Here is a 19049-nt window from a genome sequence, read left to right as displayed (position 1 = left end):
AAGTAGAGCCCCGTGAGGCAGAGAATCAGGACAAAATCCTGAAAGAACAATTTATTGAAGGCGTCAATACAGACAATCTAAAGAGCCAACTAAGAATGTTAGCCGCCCAACATCCAAGCGCTACCTTCTTAGATTTCAAAGAATTAGCTATTAGCATACTGGGAAAAAGCCCACCAACAGAACCTGTTAGATCTGTTGAAGTGCCTGTATCACAGCTGGTTACCCCTGTAAAGTCTTTACCTATAGTCAGTCAGGCAACCCAGGCTCCAATTCCTGACGCAGTTGCTGCCTTGACTGAGCAAGTCCATTTCCTGACAAAGTCTGGAGAAAGTCCACCAAAAGTTGGAACAATGGGAGAAACCACTAATGCTAGAGGATGAGAAACCTGTGTCCAGAAGACTCTTCCCCTCTAATTATAGAGAGACTTATTCCAGAAATTCTGGTGGACGCTCCCCTGACCGCACTATTACCCCCAAGCTGCCAATCTGCACGTACTGTCACAAACCAGGCCATACAGAAGCAACCTGCTGGCAGTTAAACGGGAAACCCCCGAGGCCAAGGACCACCCCTCGGGAGGTAAACCAATAGGTCCAGAAGATCCCCACTGGATGGCAAGGTACGTAGGATCCCGTCCAGAAGTGGCACTTCAAATAAATGGAGTTCCTTTTGTTGCCCTAGTTGACACAGGATCCCAAGTCACCACCATCCAACAAGCAGCCTTTGAAAAATACTGGGATCAAAATTAACTTACCCATAGCAGTAACGGCAAACCCGTACCAGTCCATGGTTATTGGGAATCTACCATTCAAGTAGGAGGAACTACACCCTCCAATAGTCCTAGGAATGAATGTTCTCAGGAACTGTTATGTTGAGATGCTAGAAGCCTTGCACCAGTTAGTGCCTACTGCCTCTCCTGATTCTAAGAAGGTGATCCAACAAACCATCCGTGTATTAAATGCGCAACAGAGATTCGCTAATGAAAAAGGAGAAATTTGCTGTGCCCGCATCCGAGATAAGCAACCTGTGATCCTCAAACCCAACACCGAAACCCTCTTGTGGTGCCGAGCTGTAGTCGGAATTCAGGGTCAAGTCTATCAAGCCCTGGTAGAGCCTGTTGTTTTGGAAGACTATCCTCTAGTTAGAGCTGCAAGAAGCCTAGTAACCGTCTCTGAAGGTAAAGTGCCTATTCGACTCCTAAACTTGAGTGATAGCAGTGTAACACTAACAAAACACCGTCCTATTGCACAGCTAATCCAAGTCACTCTTCAAGATGTCATCAGTGTGGCTACAGCTACCACAGAGCAAATTACCAAGAGACAGAACCCACAGGACCAAAATGTAAACACATCCTGGTGGAAAGAACTTCATGTGGGAGATGCTTCCACACCAGCAAACCAAATTGAGGGAGTACAAAAGGGGGCACCTGCAGTCTGTATTGCGTGTGCCAGTTACAGTGTTAGCTATTTGGAGTTCTACAAAATACTACCTCAAGCTGTGCCAGGCGGGGGAAAAGTATTCAAAGACTTACACAGTGAAGCAGTGTCAGGAGTTCTACAGTTCTCAGTCTTGGATCTACTGGACTATAGGTCGGCGATTCAACACTTCCTCTGTTTTACAGAGTGTTCTCAGAGTCAGTGAGCATTGGCTGGTGCTGGCTAGCGTCAAGGAAGCGCCAACGGGCATTTTTCCAGGATCAAAGTCCCAATTGTAATTAGTTCGAGCCTAAAGGAGTATCCCACTCATTCCCTTCTCCCATCCCCTTATTTTAATGAAAAACCACAAACAAAGATGCCGGAGTTGTCACTGTTTCAATTGTCACACCTGGGGACTAAGCTCACATGGGCTGGAGAGGATTCCGGTACTAATGGCAGACCCACATCAGGCCACAGGCCTGGAAACCTTGCTACATGTGGAAAGGGACAATTTTTTTTTTTTTTTGCTCCATGTTGCTAAATTATTAATCCATGGGTCTACATATTAATCATACCAGGGAGAGATTCTCATAACATACTCTTTACATGTTAATAATTGTTTTTTTTTTTTAACTCCTATGTCATTTGCTCCGCTCTCTTTCATTTTCTTCAGAATATTACTTATTACGCGAAGGTTTAGGTACTTTGGGCAGAGGTCCCATACCAGGGACTTTACCCATCTTAAAGCAGAACAGCAGTTAAGCACAGCACTAAATATTACGGTGTCAGTGTCTATTCTTCACTGGAAGGCTGCTATGCACTGACAGACACTGCCGATACCTTTTTAGTTTAGAAGAAGAATACTTAATGATGCAGACACCACAATAAACCTATTCTGTTACCTTTGAGCATCTCTTCCTGAAATTTTTTGATCATACACTCTAGGGGGATAAGACTGACTAGTTCCCACCCATTTTGTAGCCCTAGAGACGTCAAAACAGACACAGAGGAAGGGTAAGGTTTTGAGAATCTGGTAAGGGGTCCAAGACTCGACACAAAGGGGTAATTCAAACGACAATTGCTTTCCCTTATCAACGACTCAGATACGGTCGCCCGACTGAGAACTGAGTCTACACAGGGTCCACTATCGCTTCATTGCCAGGCAACGTCTTATGCACACCATTCACACTGACCTTTGTCACCCAGGATAACTAACTGATTGAGGTCTGCCCAGAATGTGCAATCATCCTCTTTCTTGGGGTTTCCTCGGGAGGTAATCAGGCTCCCCTTCCCTCGAATACCGTCGAGAGGTCCTGAATGACTGTTATCCCAAACCAAAAGGCAAAGATCTTACCTGGTCCTGAAGTGGAGTTCCAACTGTTTGGTTGGTCCCTGAGTCCGGATTCAAGACGTCATCGGGGCGGTTTTGGAGCAGACCACTAAGACCACTAAGATACAGTGTAGTCTCCCAGATAATTCGTCTAGTGGCGCCTGAGACGTAGGCGTGATCAAAAGGGTCGGCTCCGGACCAATCCCCAATGAGCCACGGTGGAACAGCCACCAGCCTCAAAAGTTCCACTTGATCCACCAGGAAATGTTGCAGAAAATAGTTATTTAAAACCCAGGGAATGGAACTTTTCAGACTCAGATATGCAGGAAAACAAACCTTTTTATTCGCTGCAGCGAGGTGACTTAGCCCTGTTTATGCCTGTTTGCCAAGTGCTAAGTAAGTGTGTACATCACATATATAAAACAACAGTTACGTCACAGATACATATTTCCCTCACTAGCTTGGCAGCAATACATATCCTTCTCCTACAGATGTTCCCTGTAACATTTGTCTGTGGCAATTAACATTCCTGGCTTCACCTTTATCTGTATTCTCGTAGTTCCAGGAGAACAGAGAGGAAGAGATAGTGAGAGAGGAGTGGGGACTAAAATACGCAGCTTGACTGTCCTGGTCTCTGTAGTAGTACAGAATCTACCATTTTGTTTTAGAAGGCTAATTATCCACCATTTTAGAAGGCTTTCCAGAGGATGCCACACTGGTGTGCCCTGACACCCCCCCCCCCCCAATGTGTGGCACCCGGGGAGGACCGCGCCCCCCCCTAATGGTACGCCACTGCCTAGCATAGCCCAGAAGAAGCCACCCTGGGACCGTAGGCCTCTCATGTGACCATTGCTTAAGGGAACATGGAGAACGTGACGACCACCCTGTCACCTTGACCTGCCCACACACAGGACAATAGATTTTTGGAGGAGCTCACAAAATAAAAAAATACGTTGTCATAGAAATCCTTTAGTTTTAGACTGTTAAATGGTTATCTGTAATGTCACAAACTAAATTCCCATCAAGTTGAGTTCACACATTGTAATAGACCCTCTCCATCACAGAAACCTTATAGAAGTTATAAAGGCCTTCTACTGTATATCAAGTTTTGTAATATCAGGGCCATTGCTCCCTCATCAATATATCCTATGATGTTGGAAATATATCTTGCCTTCTGTGTCCGATCTACTGTATGTCTTTTGTAGATTGCCTACCTGATATTTGATATCCTTGTGCCATACAAATGACTACCCCTGGGAAAATTTGTTTTATACCATTTAGAGTTTTATATGGAAAGTCCAATCTGAGGTTGGCTCATGGTACACGGATGTGCAAACAAAACCAACAAAAGAAAGAAACACAAAGAGCTAAAAGTCTGTCATGTACTGTATATGTCTTCTAAAGATGACTCACTTATATCTTTTGCATGAGATTGTTGCCCATTTTATAACACAAACATAATATATTAGCATTGACTTTGGTTTGTTTTACAAAGATAGTGGTCATGCCAAAATGTAGTCATCCCAGAGTTGCCTAGCTGCATAATATTAGTAGGCAAAATAGAAAAACATATATATGCCATTTATATCTGCAATATATTCACATTTCCCCATTTTTTGTCTATGTAAAAATGCTGCAAATACAGAAAAAACCTGTGGATCCTGCAAAAATCCAGTGAGCTCCTAACTTCTAGAAATGAACTGTTAATGCTGTCTTTGCTGCACTTAAAGTAGAACTATGGGCACATTTTTTTTCAAGAAAGGAAAGTTTGTAACCCCAGTCAGATTTTTATTTGCCATCTGTGTCCCATTGCAGAGATTTCGTTTCACTTCCTGTGCCACAGCCAAATAGGAAGTGATAGGAAACCTCTGCAAATTAAGGGAATTTTTTGGGCCCCCCAGGTCACCAGAACTAGTGTCCTCATTGGAAGATTTCCCCTCTATTACTTTTCTGGGGACAACTCAATAGTTGGGAATTTCTTTTACTTTTACTTTCAATTATAATGGTAAACAGGACAAATAGAGAGGATGAATCTCCTTAACGGTGACAAAGACTTCAATAAAAACTGACAGATGTTCTAATCCATCTCCACTCTATACAAAGCTAAAACCCTACTTTAAAACCTAAGGATATCCTATGTTTGAATTGCTCAGTTCTCCCCTGCTGGACTACAGAACACCTCCCAGCCTCCTCATCCCCATAACATAAGGAGGTGTGGATTCTATAGTCCAGCAGGGGAGAACTCAGGCAGAGCTGACAACACTGCTTGGCCATTCTTTGTAACAGAGGCAGCTTTATCAGCCCAGAGCAGGAAGTTAATTGCTTACTGAATTTCTTTTGGGATGAGCAGGTTGTTCAGCATTTTTAAAGAGAAAACATGGGGAAATGTGTATTAGAGAAATTAACTGAAAATGTTTATTTCTCTATCGTTCATTGACAGACGCAGCTCCATATTCTTCTTAACCATTGGGTTATGCTGCCCCCTACAGGAGTAGGACACTAGGCAGGAAAAAAACTTTACCACGCCTATGGGGCAGTCCCCGAAGGCATACACCCACTCACTCTGCTATAGGATTCAGTTTGTTTATGCCTAGTTTAGGAGTAGGACCTAGTTCTCGGCTGGGACTTCGGTCTTAGCTTGTTTTTTTTTATTTTAAAAGGAACCTTTGTTAAAATTTAAATTTTTTAGCTAGTTATGTTCCTGAGAGAACTGCAATCAACAGCCGGACTGGGTTTCATACTGGATATCCTAGATCCTTAAGGTCTATAGCCCCGCACTAGGCCTCACCACGGCAGAGCCCCAATGGATGGGGGCTGGCCCACGAGTGAGACACCTCACCGGGACCTGGTTCGGGCTGAGTCGCAGCGTGCCCCTTGGCCGTCAGCATCCCCACCCCTAAGCTGTCCGGGCGACTGACCAGGCTGTCCGAGCTCCTAACTGAACTATCTGAGCAAGCTGACAGAGCTGACAGCAGACTCGTGACCGGATCGGGCCCCAAATTTAGGCCGCAGATTTGTGGCCTACTCGTGGCTGGCTGTCCGAGCTGTTGACCAGGCTGTTTGAGCTGCTGACCGGGGTGATAGAGCAGCGAATGGACGTCCGCCCTTCCCGCCCTCAGGGGGGTGGACATATGGACTGCCTGGAGCCCCCCTTGAACCAGGGGGCGCTGTGGGGGCATTGTTGTGTGGAGGTACTCTGCCTGCACGTCTGTGTCACAGTGGGCCCCCTCTTCCCCCTTATAGGGCGCTATGTCGTTTTATGTAATTTATGGTGGACGACCCTTAGGTCTAATAGGGCCTCCTTGCAGGACTGGGGTCGGCGACCTCCCCTGCTTGTTATGTTCTCAGGGTGAGCTTAGCATATAGCGACTCTACTGGGTCTTTGCCCACGCACTTTGGGTGCTCTGCGGTGAGGATGATTCCTTTTTTACTGCACATGCGCATGCAAGGGCGCTGGTGGATGTACTGATTGTATCAGTGCAGAAAATTGTTAACATGGGGGGCGCCCGCAGATAGCCTAAAAAGGGCAAAGGTTCTCCCTTTTCCCCCACTTGTCATAAGTCAGTGGAGTTATTCTAAATACAATAATGGTAACCACGCATGGTGTGGCTAAAAAGCTGGTCTGCAGACCAGGCTTCTAAAAAGGCTCTATCAGATCTTCCCTTTATGGGGGACCCCCTATTTGGGTCTTTGTTGGATGAACTGATCAAAGAACTCACAGGTGGAAGAATTCTCTTCTTCCTCTATCCGCTAAGGGCAAGTCACCGGGAGAAAGGACCTAAGCCCAGTGCTGTATTTTGGCCTAGGCCAACAAGGCCCAGGCCTAGGGCGGCACTTTGCAGGGGGGGGGGGGGCAGCAAAAAATCCACCCCCCCTCCATTGGCCACTGGTTGCTAGAGCCACCTCTCTCACTCTCTCACCCCCCTCTCTCTCACTCACCCCCTCTCTCTTTCTCTATCTCTCTCTCACCTCACCTCTCTCTCTCCCTCTCTCACCTCCCTCTCTCACCCCCTCTCTTTCTCTATCATCCCCCTCTCTCTTTATCATCCCCCCCTCTCTCTCTCATCCACCTCTCTCATCCCCCCTCTCTCTCGCTCTCCCTCTCATCCCTCTTCTCTCTCATCCCCGCTCTCTCCCCTCTCTCTCTCTCATCCCCCCTCTCTCTCTCTCATCCCCCCTCTATCTCTCTCACCCTCCTCTCTCTCTCTTTGATCCCTCTCTCCCCCCTCTCTCTCTCACCACCCCTCTCTTTCATCCCCCCTCTCTCCCTCCCTCCCTACCTCCCCCACCCCCTCTCTCTCTCTCTCTCTCTCTCCCTCCCTCACCCACCCCCTCTCTTTCTCCCACCCCCTCTCACCCCCCCTCGTGAGATCTCAGGGGTTCATGCTGGGACTTGTAGTCCTTCAATTTTGGAGGGAGTCAAATCCGTTAAAAAAGGAGTGGGGCAAATTTACATGGGGGTGCCCAATTTTAGTCTTGCCTAGGGCAGCACAAAACCCAAATACACCACTGCCTAAGCCATTTAGGTCATCTGGGGGTTCCAAGAAGACGACGTTGGGTAAGCCGAAAAGGGGTGAGGGGACGTCTTTGTTTTCTGTCTGGAACCAGGGACCTCCTTGATTCAGGACAAATGGGCCCACGAGCTGATCCGATCGTGTTACAAGATCGAATTCAGGTCCCAACCCTTCTGACAGACTTTTCCCATCCAATCTATGTCTATCTTCAGATTGGTTAAGGGATCTACGAGAGGCGGTTCAAGATCTGCTCTCCCAAAGGGTGATTGTGCTGGTTCCCTCTTGGCAACGCTTTCAAGGGTTTTATTGAAACCTGTTTACTGTTCCCAGAAAAGAAGAGAAAGTGTGTCCAATTCTGGACCTCAAGGCTCTGAATCGCTTTGTGCGGGTACAGAGGTTTCGAATGCAGTCCATTCGCACGGTAGTGGAGATCCTACACCAAGGGGACTTTTTGGCCTCTATCGATATCGAGGATGCATATCTGCACATCCCAATTTACGCTGGACACCAGCGTTTTCTTTGCTTAGCTGTAGGAGAGGAACATTATCAATTTGTGGGGTTACCCTTTTGTCTCGCCCCTCGCCCCCAGGGTCTTCACCAACAAGTTGGCTCCGGTATTGGCATTACTGTGACAGCGGGGGATTGCGGTACTAGGGTACCTGGACGATCTCCTCTTAAGTGCAGACTCCCACTCAGTTGTGATGGGCGATCTGTCAATCACTGTACGGACTCTGCAAGAGTTTGGTTGGACCATCGGTTGCTGTTATCCAGCACTGTGTCCCCACTGCAGACTTGCTTGCGAGCTCTAGACCTGATGGTCTCTACCTTCGGGGGTTCCGTTTGCTCAGTTCCACACGAGACTTCTGCAAAGGGGTATTCTTGTCTTAGGACAATCTGATTCAGTTGAGTCAAAATACAAGAAGTGCTCTTCTGTGGTGGCTCCGTTCCTTGGCTCTGAAAGAGTCCAGACTTCCGATCAATATTCTGGAACTCAGAGCGATAAAGCTGTGCTTGAGTCACTGGACAAATTGTCTGCAGGGTTGTCCAGTTTGGATTCAATCAGACAATGCCACGGCCGTGGTTAACGTCAATCATCAAGGGGGGCGCCAAAGGTGTCCTGGTGGCCCGGGAGGTGGCCAAGATCTTAATATGGGCCGTGCATATACCCAGAGTGGAGAACTGGCAGACGGATTACTTGAGTCGTTAGGTGTTGGATCAGGGGGAATAATCCCTGCACCCGGAGGTGTTTCACTTGTTGTGTGTCCGGTGGGGGACACCCGATGTAGACCTGTTAGTTTCTCGGCTCAACGAGAAGGTACAGAGGTTTGTAACCAGGTCTCGGGATCCTCTGGTCGACGCCACAGGCGCACTGGTTGCTCCTTGGGGTCAGTATCGGCTGATCTATGCGTTTCACCGGCTGAAACTTCTGCTGAGGCTTCTGCGCTGAATAGAGGTGGAAGGGATTCCGTTAATTTTGGTGGCCCCAGACTGGCCTCCCCGGTCTTGGTATGCAGATTTGGTAAGGTTGGTCGCTGATGGTCCTTGGAGACTTCCTCTCAGGGAAGATCTGTTGTCTCAAGGACCGATCTTCCATCCTGCTTTACAGTCGCTGGCTTTACTGGCGTGGCTGTTGAAAGCCAGGTATTGAAGGATAGGGGTCTTTCTGACTCAGGGATTTCTACACTGTTGAAGGCTACAAAAACTGCCTCAAGGAAGATTGATCATCGTACGTGGAAATCGATTAAGGTGCATCCACGCTCCTTTTCAGTGGCTAGGTTATTGGCTTTCCTCCAAAGAGGGGTTGAGCAGCTGTTGGCCTTGGGTACTACTAGAGGCCAGGTGTCGGCTTTGGCTGTGTTTTTTCAATGCCCTTTAGCTACGCGTTCTTTGATTCACACTTTTATCCAGGGAGTTTGTCATGTAGCCTCCGATACGGTCCCCATTACCTCCGTGGGATCTTAACTTGGTACTGTCTGTTCTTCAAAAACCTTTTTGGTGGCTATTACCTCTGCCCGCAGAGTGTCCAAATTGTCCTGCCGTTCTCCTTCTCTGGTGGTCCATAGAGATTAAATGGCCTAATCAGTCGTTTCTTCCTAAGGTGGCTTCTGATTTCCATTGAATGAAGACATTGTGCTGCCTTCACTCTGTCCTAAGCCCAAGCATCCCATGGAAAATGTCTTGCTTTCTTTGGCTGTGGTTTGGGCAATTAGGGTTTGCCTGGCATTTACTGAGTCTTTCAGGAAATCAGACTCTCCTTTGCCTTCATGGAAGGACCTTGGAAGGGATTGGCTGTGTCTGCTGCGATCCAGATGGATCAGGCAGGCGATGGTACAGGCGAATTCACTTAAGGGTTAGGTTCCACCTTTCCCTGTGAAGGCGCATTCTGCTAGGGTGCTGAGTGCCTCTTCGGCCTTTTGCCATCAGGCGTCGGTAATACAAGTCTGCAAGGCGGCAACTTGGTCGTCTGTGCACACATTTACCAAATTCTACAAATTAGATGTGTTGGCATCCTCGGATGCTTCTTTTGGCCGCAAGGTTTTGCAGGCTGCTGTTTAACCACTTTACCTCTGGCCACTAAGCTGCTACTGCGGCACAGTGGCTCCTCCCCCTGTAGGCGGCGCTCGCGCGCCGCCGGAGGCGCGCTCCCGCTGTTTTCATTCACAGCGGGAGTCGGGCCAGGGGAGGAGCGGCGGCGATCGCCGCCGCTCTTCCCCGATCGTTGGGGAATCTAGTTTGGAGATCCGCCCGCCTGTGTAAACAGAGCGGGCGGATCTCCTAAGTGACAGGGAGTGACAGATCGGAGTGTTCAGCATAGCTGAACATCCGATCTGTCCCTGGCTCACTCAGTCACCTCCCCCCCCCACACGTTAGTAAGCACCAGGCATACATTAACCCCTCCCTCTCCAATAAAATGAACCCCTTCCCTGCCAGTGTAATTTACTCGTTAAAAAAAAAAAACACCAAAAATGACAGAAATCTTTCCCTTAGTTAGTAAACGCAATAACTTTTGCGCAAACCAATCAAAATATGCTTATTGTGATTTTTTTTTTACCAAACATAGGTAGCAGAAAACAAATTGGCCAAAAATGTAAAAAAAAATTGATTTTTACATATTTTTTGGGAGGAATTTCATATAAAAAAATGTTAAAAATATTGTTATTTTTTCAAAATAAACGCTCTTTTTTTGTTTATAGCGCAAAAAGTAAAAATCGCACAGGTGATCAAATACCACCAAAAGAAAGCTCTATTTGTGGTAAAAAAAGGACCTAATTTCGTTTGGGTACGGCGTTGCACGACCGCGCAATTGTCAGTTAAAGTCGCACAATGCCGAATCGCAAAAAGTGGCCTGGACGTAAGACAGCAAAATCCTCCGGTGGTAAAGTGGTTAAAAGATAAATTTTTTCTCTTTGAGGGTGTATGCTGTTTCTAGGTGAGCTCCAGTTATTCCTGGTTGAGCTCCATTTACCTGGTGGGCTATGTTTAGCCTTTGGGGAATTACGTTCTTTCTCTGCGTTGTTTTCCCACCCCTCATGCAAATAATGCTTTAGGACATCCCAATGTTTAAGAAGAAAATGGAGCTGCGTCTGTCAATAAACGATAGAGAAAACGGGATTTTTGACTTACCGTAAAATCCTTTTCTCTGAAGTTCATTGACAGACGCAGCACCCGTCCCTCTATTTCTGAGAGGGTTGGGGTTTTTTACTTCTGACACTGCTTGCAACAAAACTGAATCCTATAGCAGAGTGAATGGTTGTATGCCTTCGGGGACTGCCCCATAGTTTTTTTCCTGCCTAGTGTCCTACTCCTGTAGGGGGTAGCATAAACCAATGGTAAAGAAGAATATGAAGCTGCGTCTGTCAATGAACTTCAGAGAATAGGATTTAACGGTAAGTCAAAAATCCAGTTTTTTTAATTTTGACAGTTTGAATATGCTTTTACGCTTTGCAATTGCCTATTGATGTAATAACCTTACACTGTTATGACCTAATTTTTCCTGATGTTTTTCACAGCAGAGGAAGCCCAGGTGCAGTGCCCACCAGACGCTGGATACCCAAATGGGCTTACTCATCTTACCAATGGGCTGAATGTGGGAAGCATTGCCAAATTCCTGTGTCCTACAGGGGAGTATGCATGGCCTGTGAGCAGCCGGATCTGCCAAGCCAATGGGCAGTGGAGCATAATAAAGTCTAGCACTGGAAGAAGGCTGACCAAGATCTCCTGTAAAAGTGAGGGATGCAATTGGAATTTTTTTTTAATGGAGAGGGTTATTTTTTGGGTAGTCCCTGACATTTACTGGGAACGCTAACAAGATGATATTATTCATATGCTGTTGATGGCAGTAGGCTTAATGGGATTGTTAACAAGCATATACTTGGAATAGTAATGGGTACATAGGTAGGATGTTAACTGACACCTTAAAGTGACCCTGTCAACACAGGATCACTTGTATCAAAAGCATCCAAATGAAAATGGAATATATTTATTTTTCTGGCTGCCCTGTGTCTTGAACGTCTGCTGCTTTAGTGGCCCTTGGCCGCTGCAAATATTCTGCAGTTCCAAGTGTGTGGAATTCATTGCAGTGGTTCTTCCCACTGGCTTGTAATGTACAGCACTACACATACAAGCTGGTGGGAGGAACTACTATGAGCAACAGTGGAATCAGGTATTCCACCCATCAAACCGATTGAATACTTGCTGCAGTTGGGAAGCAGCAGAACAAGGACATTTCAAGTCAAGGGCAACCCTAAAGGTAAGTACTGTATATATCCTCTGATGCAGGTATGCTTTGGGATACAAGTGACCCTGTGCTGACAGGTCCAATCACAATATTCTCCATCCATGCACAAATTCAAGATACTGTAAACAGCTGTTTAGTGATGCTGGGTGCTGTAATGACCATAGGTTGGAAACTGTGGATACTCAAAGTGAAGAAATGTCATCAGCACACCAAGGATTCCTCGAAAGGGTCCAAAGCTATATTCCGTGCTCACATTATAAATATATAGCAAAGTTCGGAGCCATGCAGGGCCCCTTCATCAGACGAGTGACTTACTCAGTGCTGACAGGATCCCTTTAAAGAAAAGAAAACCAGTCATGATGGGAGAATATGGATATTTGTTCTAAAGTTTAAAGTAGAAGTACAGTCAAATTCTCACCCCCATTCTAAACCCTATACTACTTACTGTGTAGTGGAAAGATATATATATATATATATATATATATATATATATATATATATATATATATGTATGTATATACACACAGTATCTCACAAAAGTGAGTGTACAGCTTGTATAACAGTGTGAATGTGTTGTCCCCTCAAAATAACTCAACACACAGCCATTAATGTCTAAACCGCTGGCAACAAAAGTGAGTACACCCCTAAGTCAAAATGTCCAAATTGGGCCCAAAGTGTCAATATTTTGTGTGGCAACCATTATTTTCCAGCACTGCCTTAACCCTCTTGGGCATGGAACTCACCAGAGCTTTACAGGTTGCCACTGGAGTCCTCTTCCACTCCTCCATGACAACATCACTTTGCTGGTGGATGTTAGAGACCCTCCACCTTCCGTTTGAGGATGCCTCACAGATACGCAATAGGGTTTCGGTCTGGAGACATGCTTGGCCAGTCCATCACCTTTACCCTCAGCTTCTTTAGCAAGGCAGTGCATGTCTTGGAGGTGTGTTTGGGGTCGTTATTTTGGAATACTGCCCTGCGGCCAAGTCTCCAAGGGAGGGTTCATGCTCTGCTTCAGTATTTCACAGTACATGTTGGCATTCATGGTTCCCTCAATGAACTGTAACTCCCCAGTGCTGTCAGCAGTAATGCAGCCCCAGACCATGAAACTCCCACCACCATGCTTGACTGTAGGCAAGACGCACTTGTCTTTGTACTCCTCACCTGGTTGCTGCCACACAGACTTGACACCATCTGAACCAAATAAGTTTATCTTGGTTCCAATAACCCATGTCCTTAGTTCAGCAAACTGTTTGTGGGCTTTCTTGTGCATCATCTTTAGAAGAGGCTTTCTTCTGGGATGACAGCCATGCAGACCAATTTGATGCAGTGTGCGACGTATGGTCTGAGCACTGACAGGCTGACCCCCCCACCCCTTCAACCTCTGCAGCAATGCTGGCAGCACTCATACGTCTATTTCCCAAAGACAACCTCTGGATATGACGTTGAGCACGTGCCCTCAACTTCTTTGGTCGACCAAGGAAAGGCCTATTATGAGTGAAACCTGTCCTGTTAACCCGCTGTATTGTCTTGGCCATCATGCTGCAGCTCAGTTTCAGGGTTTTGCTAATCTTCTTATAGCCTAGGCCATCTTAATGTAGAGCAACAATTCTTTTTTTCAGATCCTCAGAGAGTTCTTTGCCATGAGAGGCCATATTGAACTTCTAGTGACCAATATGAGAGAGCGAGAGCGATAACACCAAATTTTATACACCTGCTCCCAATTCACACTTGAGACCTTGTAACACTAATGAGTCACATGACACCGCGGAGGGAGAATGGCTAATTGGGCCCAATTTGGACATTTTGACTTAGGGGTGTACTCACTTTTGTTTGCCAGTGGTTTAGACATCAATGGCTGTGTGTTGAGTTATTTTGAGGGGACAGCAAATGTACACTGTTATACAAGCTTTGCACTCACTACTTTACATTGTAGCAAAGTGTCATTTCTTCAGTGTTGTTACATGAAAAGATAGAATAAAATATTTACAAAAATGTGAGGGGTGAACCACTTTGAGATACTGTGTGTGTGTGTGTATATATATATATATATATATATATATATATATATATATAACACATACACACACATATACACACACACTATATTACCAAAAGTATTGGGACGCCTGCCTTTACACGCACATGAACTTTAATGGCATCCCAGTCTTAGCAATTTGCAGCTATAACAGCTTCAACTCTTCTAGGAAAGCTGTCCACAAGGTTTAGGAGTGTGTCTATGGGAATGTTTGACCATTCTTCCAGAAGCGCATTTGTGAGGTCAGGCACTTATGGTGGAGAGAAGGCCTGGCTCGCAGTCTCCGCTCTAATTCATCCGAAAGGTGTTCTATCGGGTTGAGGTCAGGAGGTGCAGGCCAGCCAAGTTCCTCCACCCCAAATTTCATTATCCATGTCTTTATGGACTGTTCACTGGTCCAAATCATTTGGTGGAGGGGGGGATTATGGTGTGGGGTTGTATTTCAGGGGTTGGGCTTCGCCACTTAGTTCCAGTGAAGGGAACTCTTAATGCCTCAGCAACTTATTTGACAATTTAATGCTCCCAACTTTGTGGAAACAGTTTGGGGATGGCCTCTTCCTGTTCCACCATGACTGTGCAAAATCATCCAGTAAGCTTCAGTAAGTAGAGGCTTTATTGATGATAGGGGTCAAAGGAGAATGGCCAGACTTTTTCGAACTGACAAAATGGTTATCTGAGTAACTGTAGCCTTTCTACAGCTGTGGGGAGCAAAAATGTCTCTCAGAATGCACAAGTTGAACCTTGAAGTGGATAGGATACAACAGCAAACAAACATGTTTGTAGTCAAGAACAGAACTCTGAGGCTAAGGTGGGCACAGGCTCGCCAAGCCAAAACAGCTGAAGACTGCAAAAATGTAGCCTGGTAAAATGAATCCTGGTTTATACTGAGGCACACAGATGGTAGAGTCACAATTTGGCCTCAACCGCATACATTCATGAACTTAACCTGCCTTGTGTCAAGTCTAGGCTGATGGTGTTAAGGTGTGGGAAATGTTTTCTTGGACGCTTGGTTGCCCATTAATACAAATCAATCATTGCTTGAATGCCACATCTGTGTATTGTTGCTGACCATATGCATCCCTTTATAGCAACAATTTAGTATACTGTATTGTTCCCAATAAAGTGTTTGTTGAGTGTGTATCATTAGCTGCCTGGGAGGTTAGGTTGTTTTAGACTGCTTTTTCAACTGTATATTTTATTTATTATTTTCAGAAATGAGGTGTCCAGAGCCTAGAATGTTTGAAAATGGAGAGTACTTCCCCAGGGGCCCTTACCTGGTAGGGGCCAACATTACCTTTGTCTGTAACGATGGCTACACTCCCCATGGGTCTATGGAAAGAACTTGTAAAAGAAATGCAAAGTGGAGCGGAGAAACGGCAGTGTGTGATGACGGAGGTGAGTACAGGGGGTAAAATGTCAGTTTAGGCTGTAGTCTTTGGTGCTGAAACAGAGGAAGTCAAATATTGAAGGATGGGTACATTTACGAAAGTAAGAACTGAACCGGAGCCGCAGTCTTTTTGATAGGAAAGCTACCTCTTTAGCAAACGTACCGAGATGTGGCTTTGTATAAAATAATGTTTTCTTTCTTCCTTTTACAACCTGTGCTGAAAGCCACCTTGCCCCCCCCCCCCCGCCTTACTTTTTTCCAAAACTGTCAAGTGACTCCACAACAGTCTGTAGCAGGGGCAGGGCAGACCTTGACCACGTTGTGTATGGGGGTGCTAATACTTGTGTCTTACTCTCTGTCTTGGCTGCAAAGTGGCTGGGAGGTGACAGCTGACCTGCATTAATTTCCTGCAGCAGGCACAGCACTGTTGCAAATCTGGGGTCATTTATGTCCCTTCTAGCTGCCTTGCCTGTTCACCCTGGTAATATGACCACCTGTACTTGGTTGCTCCAACACCTAAAAGGGAAACTATAACGGTTTTAGGTTAATTTTATTTTATTTTTTCTAAGTTCGTAATTAAAAAATTATGTCCCCGGGTTACAAACATCCGACTTACAAACAACTCCTATCTTCAAATGGAGGGAGACAACAGGAATTGAGAGGAAATCCACCCCTAGGAAGGGAAATTCACTCCTGTAAGAGTTATCAAGGGAAAAAGGTGTCTCCACTGACACTTTATCACTAATCCTCGTTTCCACAACAACCCAAAATTTTCAAAATTCAATTGTCACAGAGACAGAAAGTAAGGTGAAATTTTTTGAACAGGGCCACAGACAGCAAAACAAATGTTAAAGGGGTGCTAACCCTTCTTTATGCTATCCAAAAAACTAAAAATAATTTTTGTTGGCTGGAGCTACGCTTAAAAAATGTACCTGTTCCTATGCCATCAAGATAAAGGTGAAATGGGAAAGTTTAGAACTGTCTGGAGAAAATGGGTAGAATACAGGAATACAACCAAATATACAAAACACGGCTCAGCCATACAAATATAAAGTGGTACAGCATATTAGGAAAAAGAAACATATAAAATATATATAAATGTACATATATTCATAGAAACAGAGACAAAAATATAAATTAAAATAAACCATAGAGTCAATAAGATATCAACCAAAAGCGAGGTAGAAACAGAGCCCCCACTCTGCCGCACTAAAGGTCGGTTGGCCCGGGTCCGCCCCCCGGCGCCCCTACGGGAGCACACTGCGCCCCCGGAGGGAGGCAGCCCCAGACCCCCGACCCCAATATAGCACACTCAACCAGGGGAGGCACCATCCAGCTGGCAGTGCACCGAAAAAAGAAAAAAAGAAGGAGTCCAAGTAACACGGAAAGTTGAAAAGACAGCAAGAAAGGTATAGGGGAAGGGACGAGGACAAGTCCCACAGCCCGAGGGGCCAATGGAATCTTCCCCCCTAAGGGGGGCCGGCCTGATACCTGATCCAGGGGTCCCAGGTCTTGTCAAACAATCGCATCTTGTCATTAAGTAACGCTACCATTTGTTCATTTATCATGATCCAGGTCAGTTTGGCCTTGAGCAGCTCAATTGGCATTACAGGGGTGCGCCATGAACGAGCGATTGCAATTTTAGCAGCTGTGAACATTTAGGCTATGAGGCGTTTAGTGTGTTTAGGTACCCCCTCGAAATACTGTTTTCAGTTTGCGAGAAGTCATGTGGGGGACACAGCAAACATGTGGAAGAAGGTGTTCTGGTCAGATGAGACCAAAAATTAACTTTTTGGCCTAAAAGCAAAACGCTATGTGTGGCGGAAAACTAACACTGCAGATCACCCTGAACACACCATCCCCACCGTGAAAAATGGTGGTGGCAGCATCATGTTGCAGAGATGCTTTTCTTCAGCAGGGACAGGAAAGCTGGTCAGAGTTAATGGGAAGATGGAAAGAGCCAAATACAGGGCAATCTTAGAAGAAAACCTGTTAGAGTCTGCAAAAGACTTGAGACTGGGGCAGAGGTTAACCTTCCAGCAGGAGAACAACCCTGGTGCAATGGTATGGTTTATATCAAAGCATATTCATGTGTTAGAATGGCTCAGTCAAAGTCCAGATCTAAATCCAATTGAGAATCTGTGGCAAGACTTGAAAATTGCTGTTCACAGATGCTCTCCATCCAATCTGACAGAGCTTGAGCTATTTTGCAAAGAAGAATGGGACAAATGTCACTCTCTAGAAGTGCAAAGCTGGTAGAGACATCCCCAAAAAGACTTGCAGCTGTAATTGCAGAGAAAAGTGGTTCTAGAAAGTATTGACTCAGGGGGACTGAATACAAATTCACGCCACACTTTTCACATATTTATTTGTAAGAAATTTTGAAAAACATTTAACCTTTTCCTTCGACTTCACAATTATGTGCTACTTTGTGTTAGTCTATCACTTAAAATCCCAATAAAATACATTTATGTTTTTGGTTGTAACAACTGTGGAAAATTTCAAAGGGTATGAATACTTTTTCAAGGCACTGTAACATATGGCAGTCAAAATCGTTAACGAAAGGAAGATTAGAAGTCAGAACGTATTACAGAAGTCAAAAAGGACTTTTAGTCTGTATAACGAATTGACGGTAATGTAAGAACACATAATCTAGAGCCGCCTTTATCAAGCAGAGAAAAATACTACCTGCATCATGCAAGACCTATATGTAGGTGGCCATCATCCCAAAGTCAGTGAAACCAGAGAATACCCCCTAAGAAGTGGGACTCTATGGGCAACCAAACATCCAAATGATACCCAAGTAAGGTTTTTAGATAAAAGCAATTTTATGTGTACATACAATATAAATATATAAAGAGACTGTATGTCCCTATATGACATGAAAAGATTAAGATTGTGATCACGGCTTACAACAATAGGTCATACAAACAAATGGTGACTAGCAGCGTGGCACGTGTTCCAAGAGGACCCAAGTTTCAGGTGTAGGCACCCTTCTTCAGGGGTCTGTTTGTTGGAAATGTATGAATTCCACAAATGTCACATGTATCCACCATAAAGCCGTGTAGTTAAAAGCAATGTTACACACCAAGAAGATTAGAGATGCCGGGATAAAAGAGTAGAAAGCTTCATAAAGGTAGTTAGAAATGTGACAGAGCACTGTCACATGGTGTTAGGGCATGCCTCTCGAAGGTCCCTGCTAAGGTTGAATTGACGTGTCTTTGAAGAGATCCCCAGGGTATTCCTTATGTATTTGCCATGGACGATGCCGGTGGTCACGGAGCCTACCTCTCTGGCATAGAATCCTTTTGAATGGCAACCTCTTTTTATACATTACTCCAGTACATATTTTTGGCCTTGCCTGTTCCAAGATACTCCTAAACAAGCAGATTAGGCCTTCTTTACAAAAACCTCTCTTTGTCTCATAACCATAGGAATCCCCTTGAAGTTGGGTCTCTGAAGCAAATACATAAGGAAATCTCTGGGGATCTCCTCATCCTCTCCTCAAAGAGACACCAATTCAGCCTTAGCATGGACCTTAGAGAGGCATGCCCTAACTTCATGTGACAGTACTCTCTCGCATTTCTAACTACCTTTATGAAGCTTTCTACTCTTTTATCCCGGCATCTC

General features: G+C 45.3%; 1 protein-coding gene across 1 annotated transcript in view; it reads left to right on the top strand.

Moving 5' to 3' along the window:
- LOC309560042 (complement C2-like) overlaps positions 1-19049 on the top strand; it is a 137041-nt gene that overhangs the window by 23298 nt on the left and 94694 nt on the right. Inside the window, exons 2-3 of the mRNA XM_082263548.1 lie at positions 11267-11482; positions 15245-15427. Coding sequence (XP_082119674.1) covers positions 11267-11482; positions 15245-15427 — 399 coding nt within the window. The remainder of the gene's footprint in view (positions 1-11266; positions 11483-15244; positions 15428-19049) is intronic.

Source organism: Pelophylax lessonae (genome assembly GCF_965119305.1).
Source record: "Pelophylax lessonae genome assembly, chromosome: 7".
NCBI classification, from domain to species: Eukaryota; Metazoa; Chordata; class Amphibia; order Anura; family Ranidae; genus Pelophylax; species Pelophylax lessonae.
The sequence above is the reverse complement of the archived record's forward strand: the minus strand, read 5'-3'. Positions and strand labels throughout refer to the sequence as shown.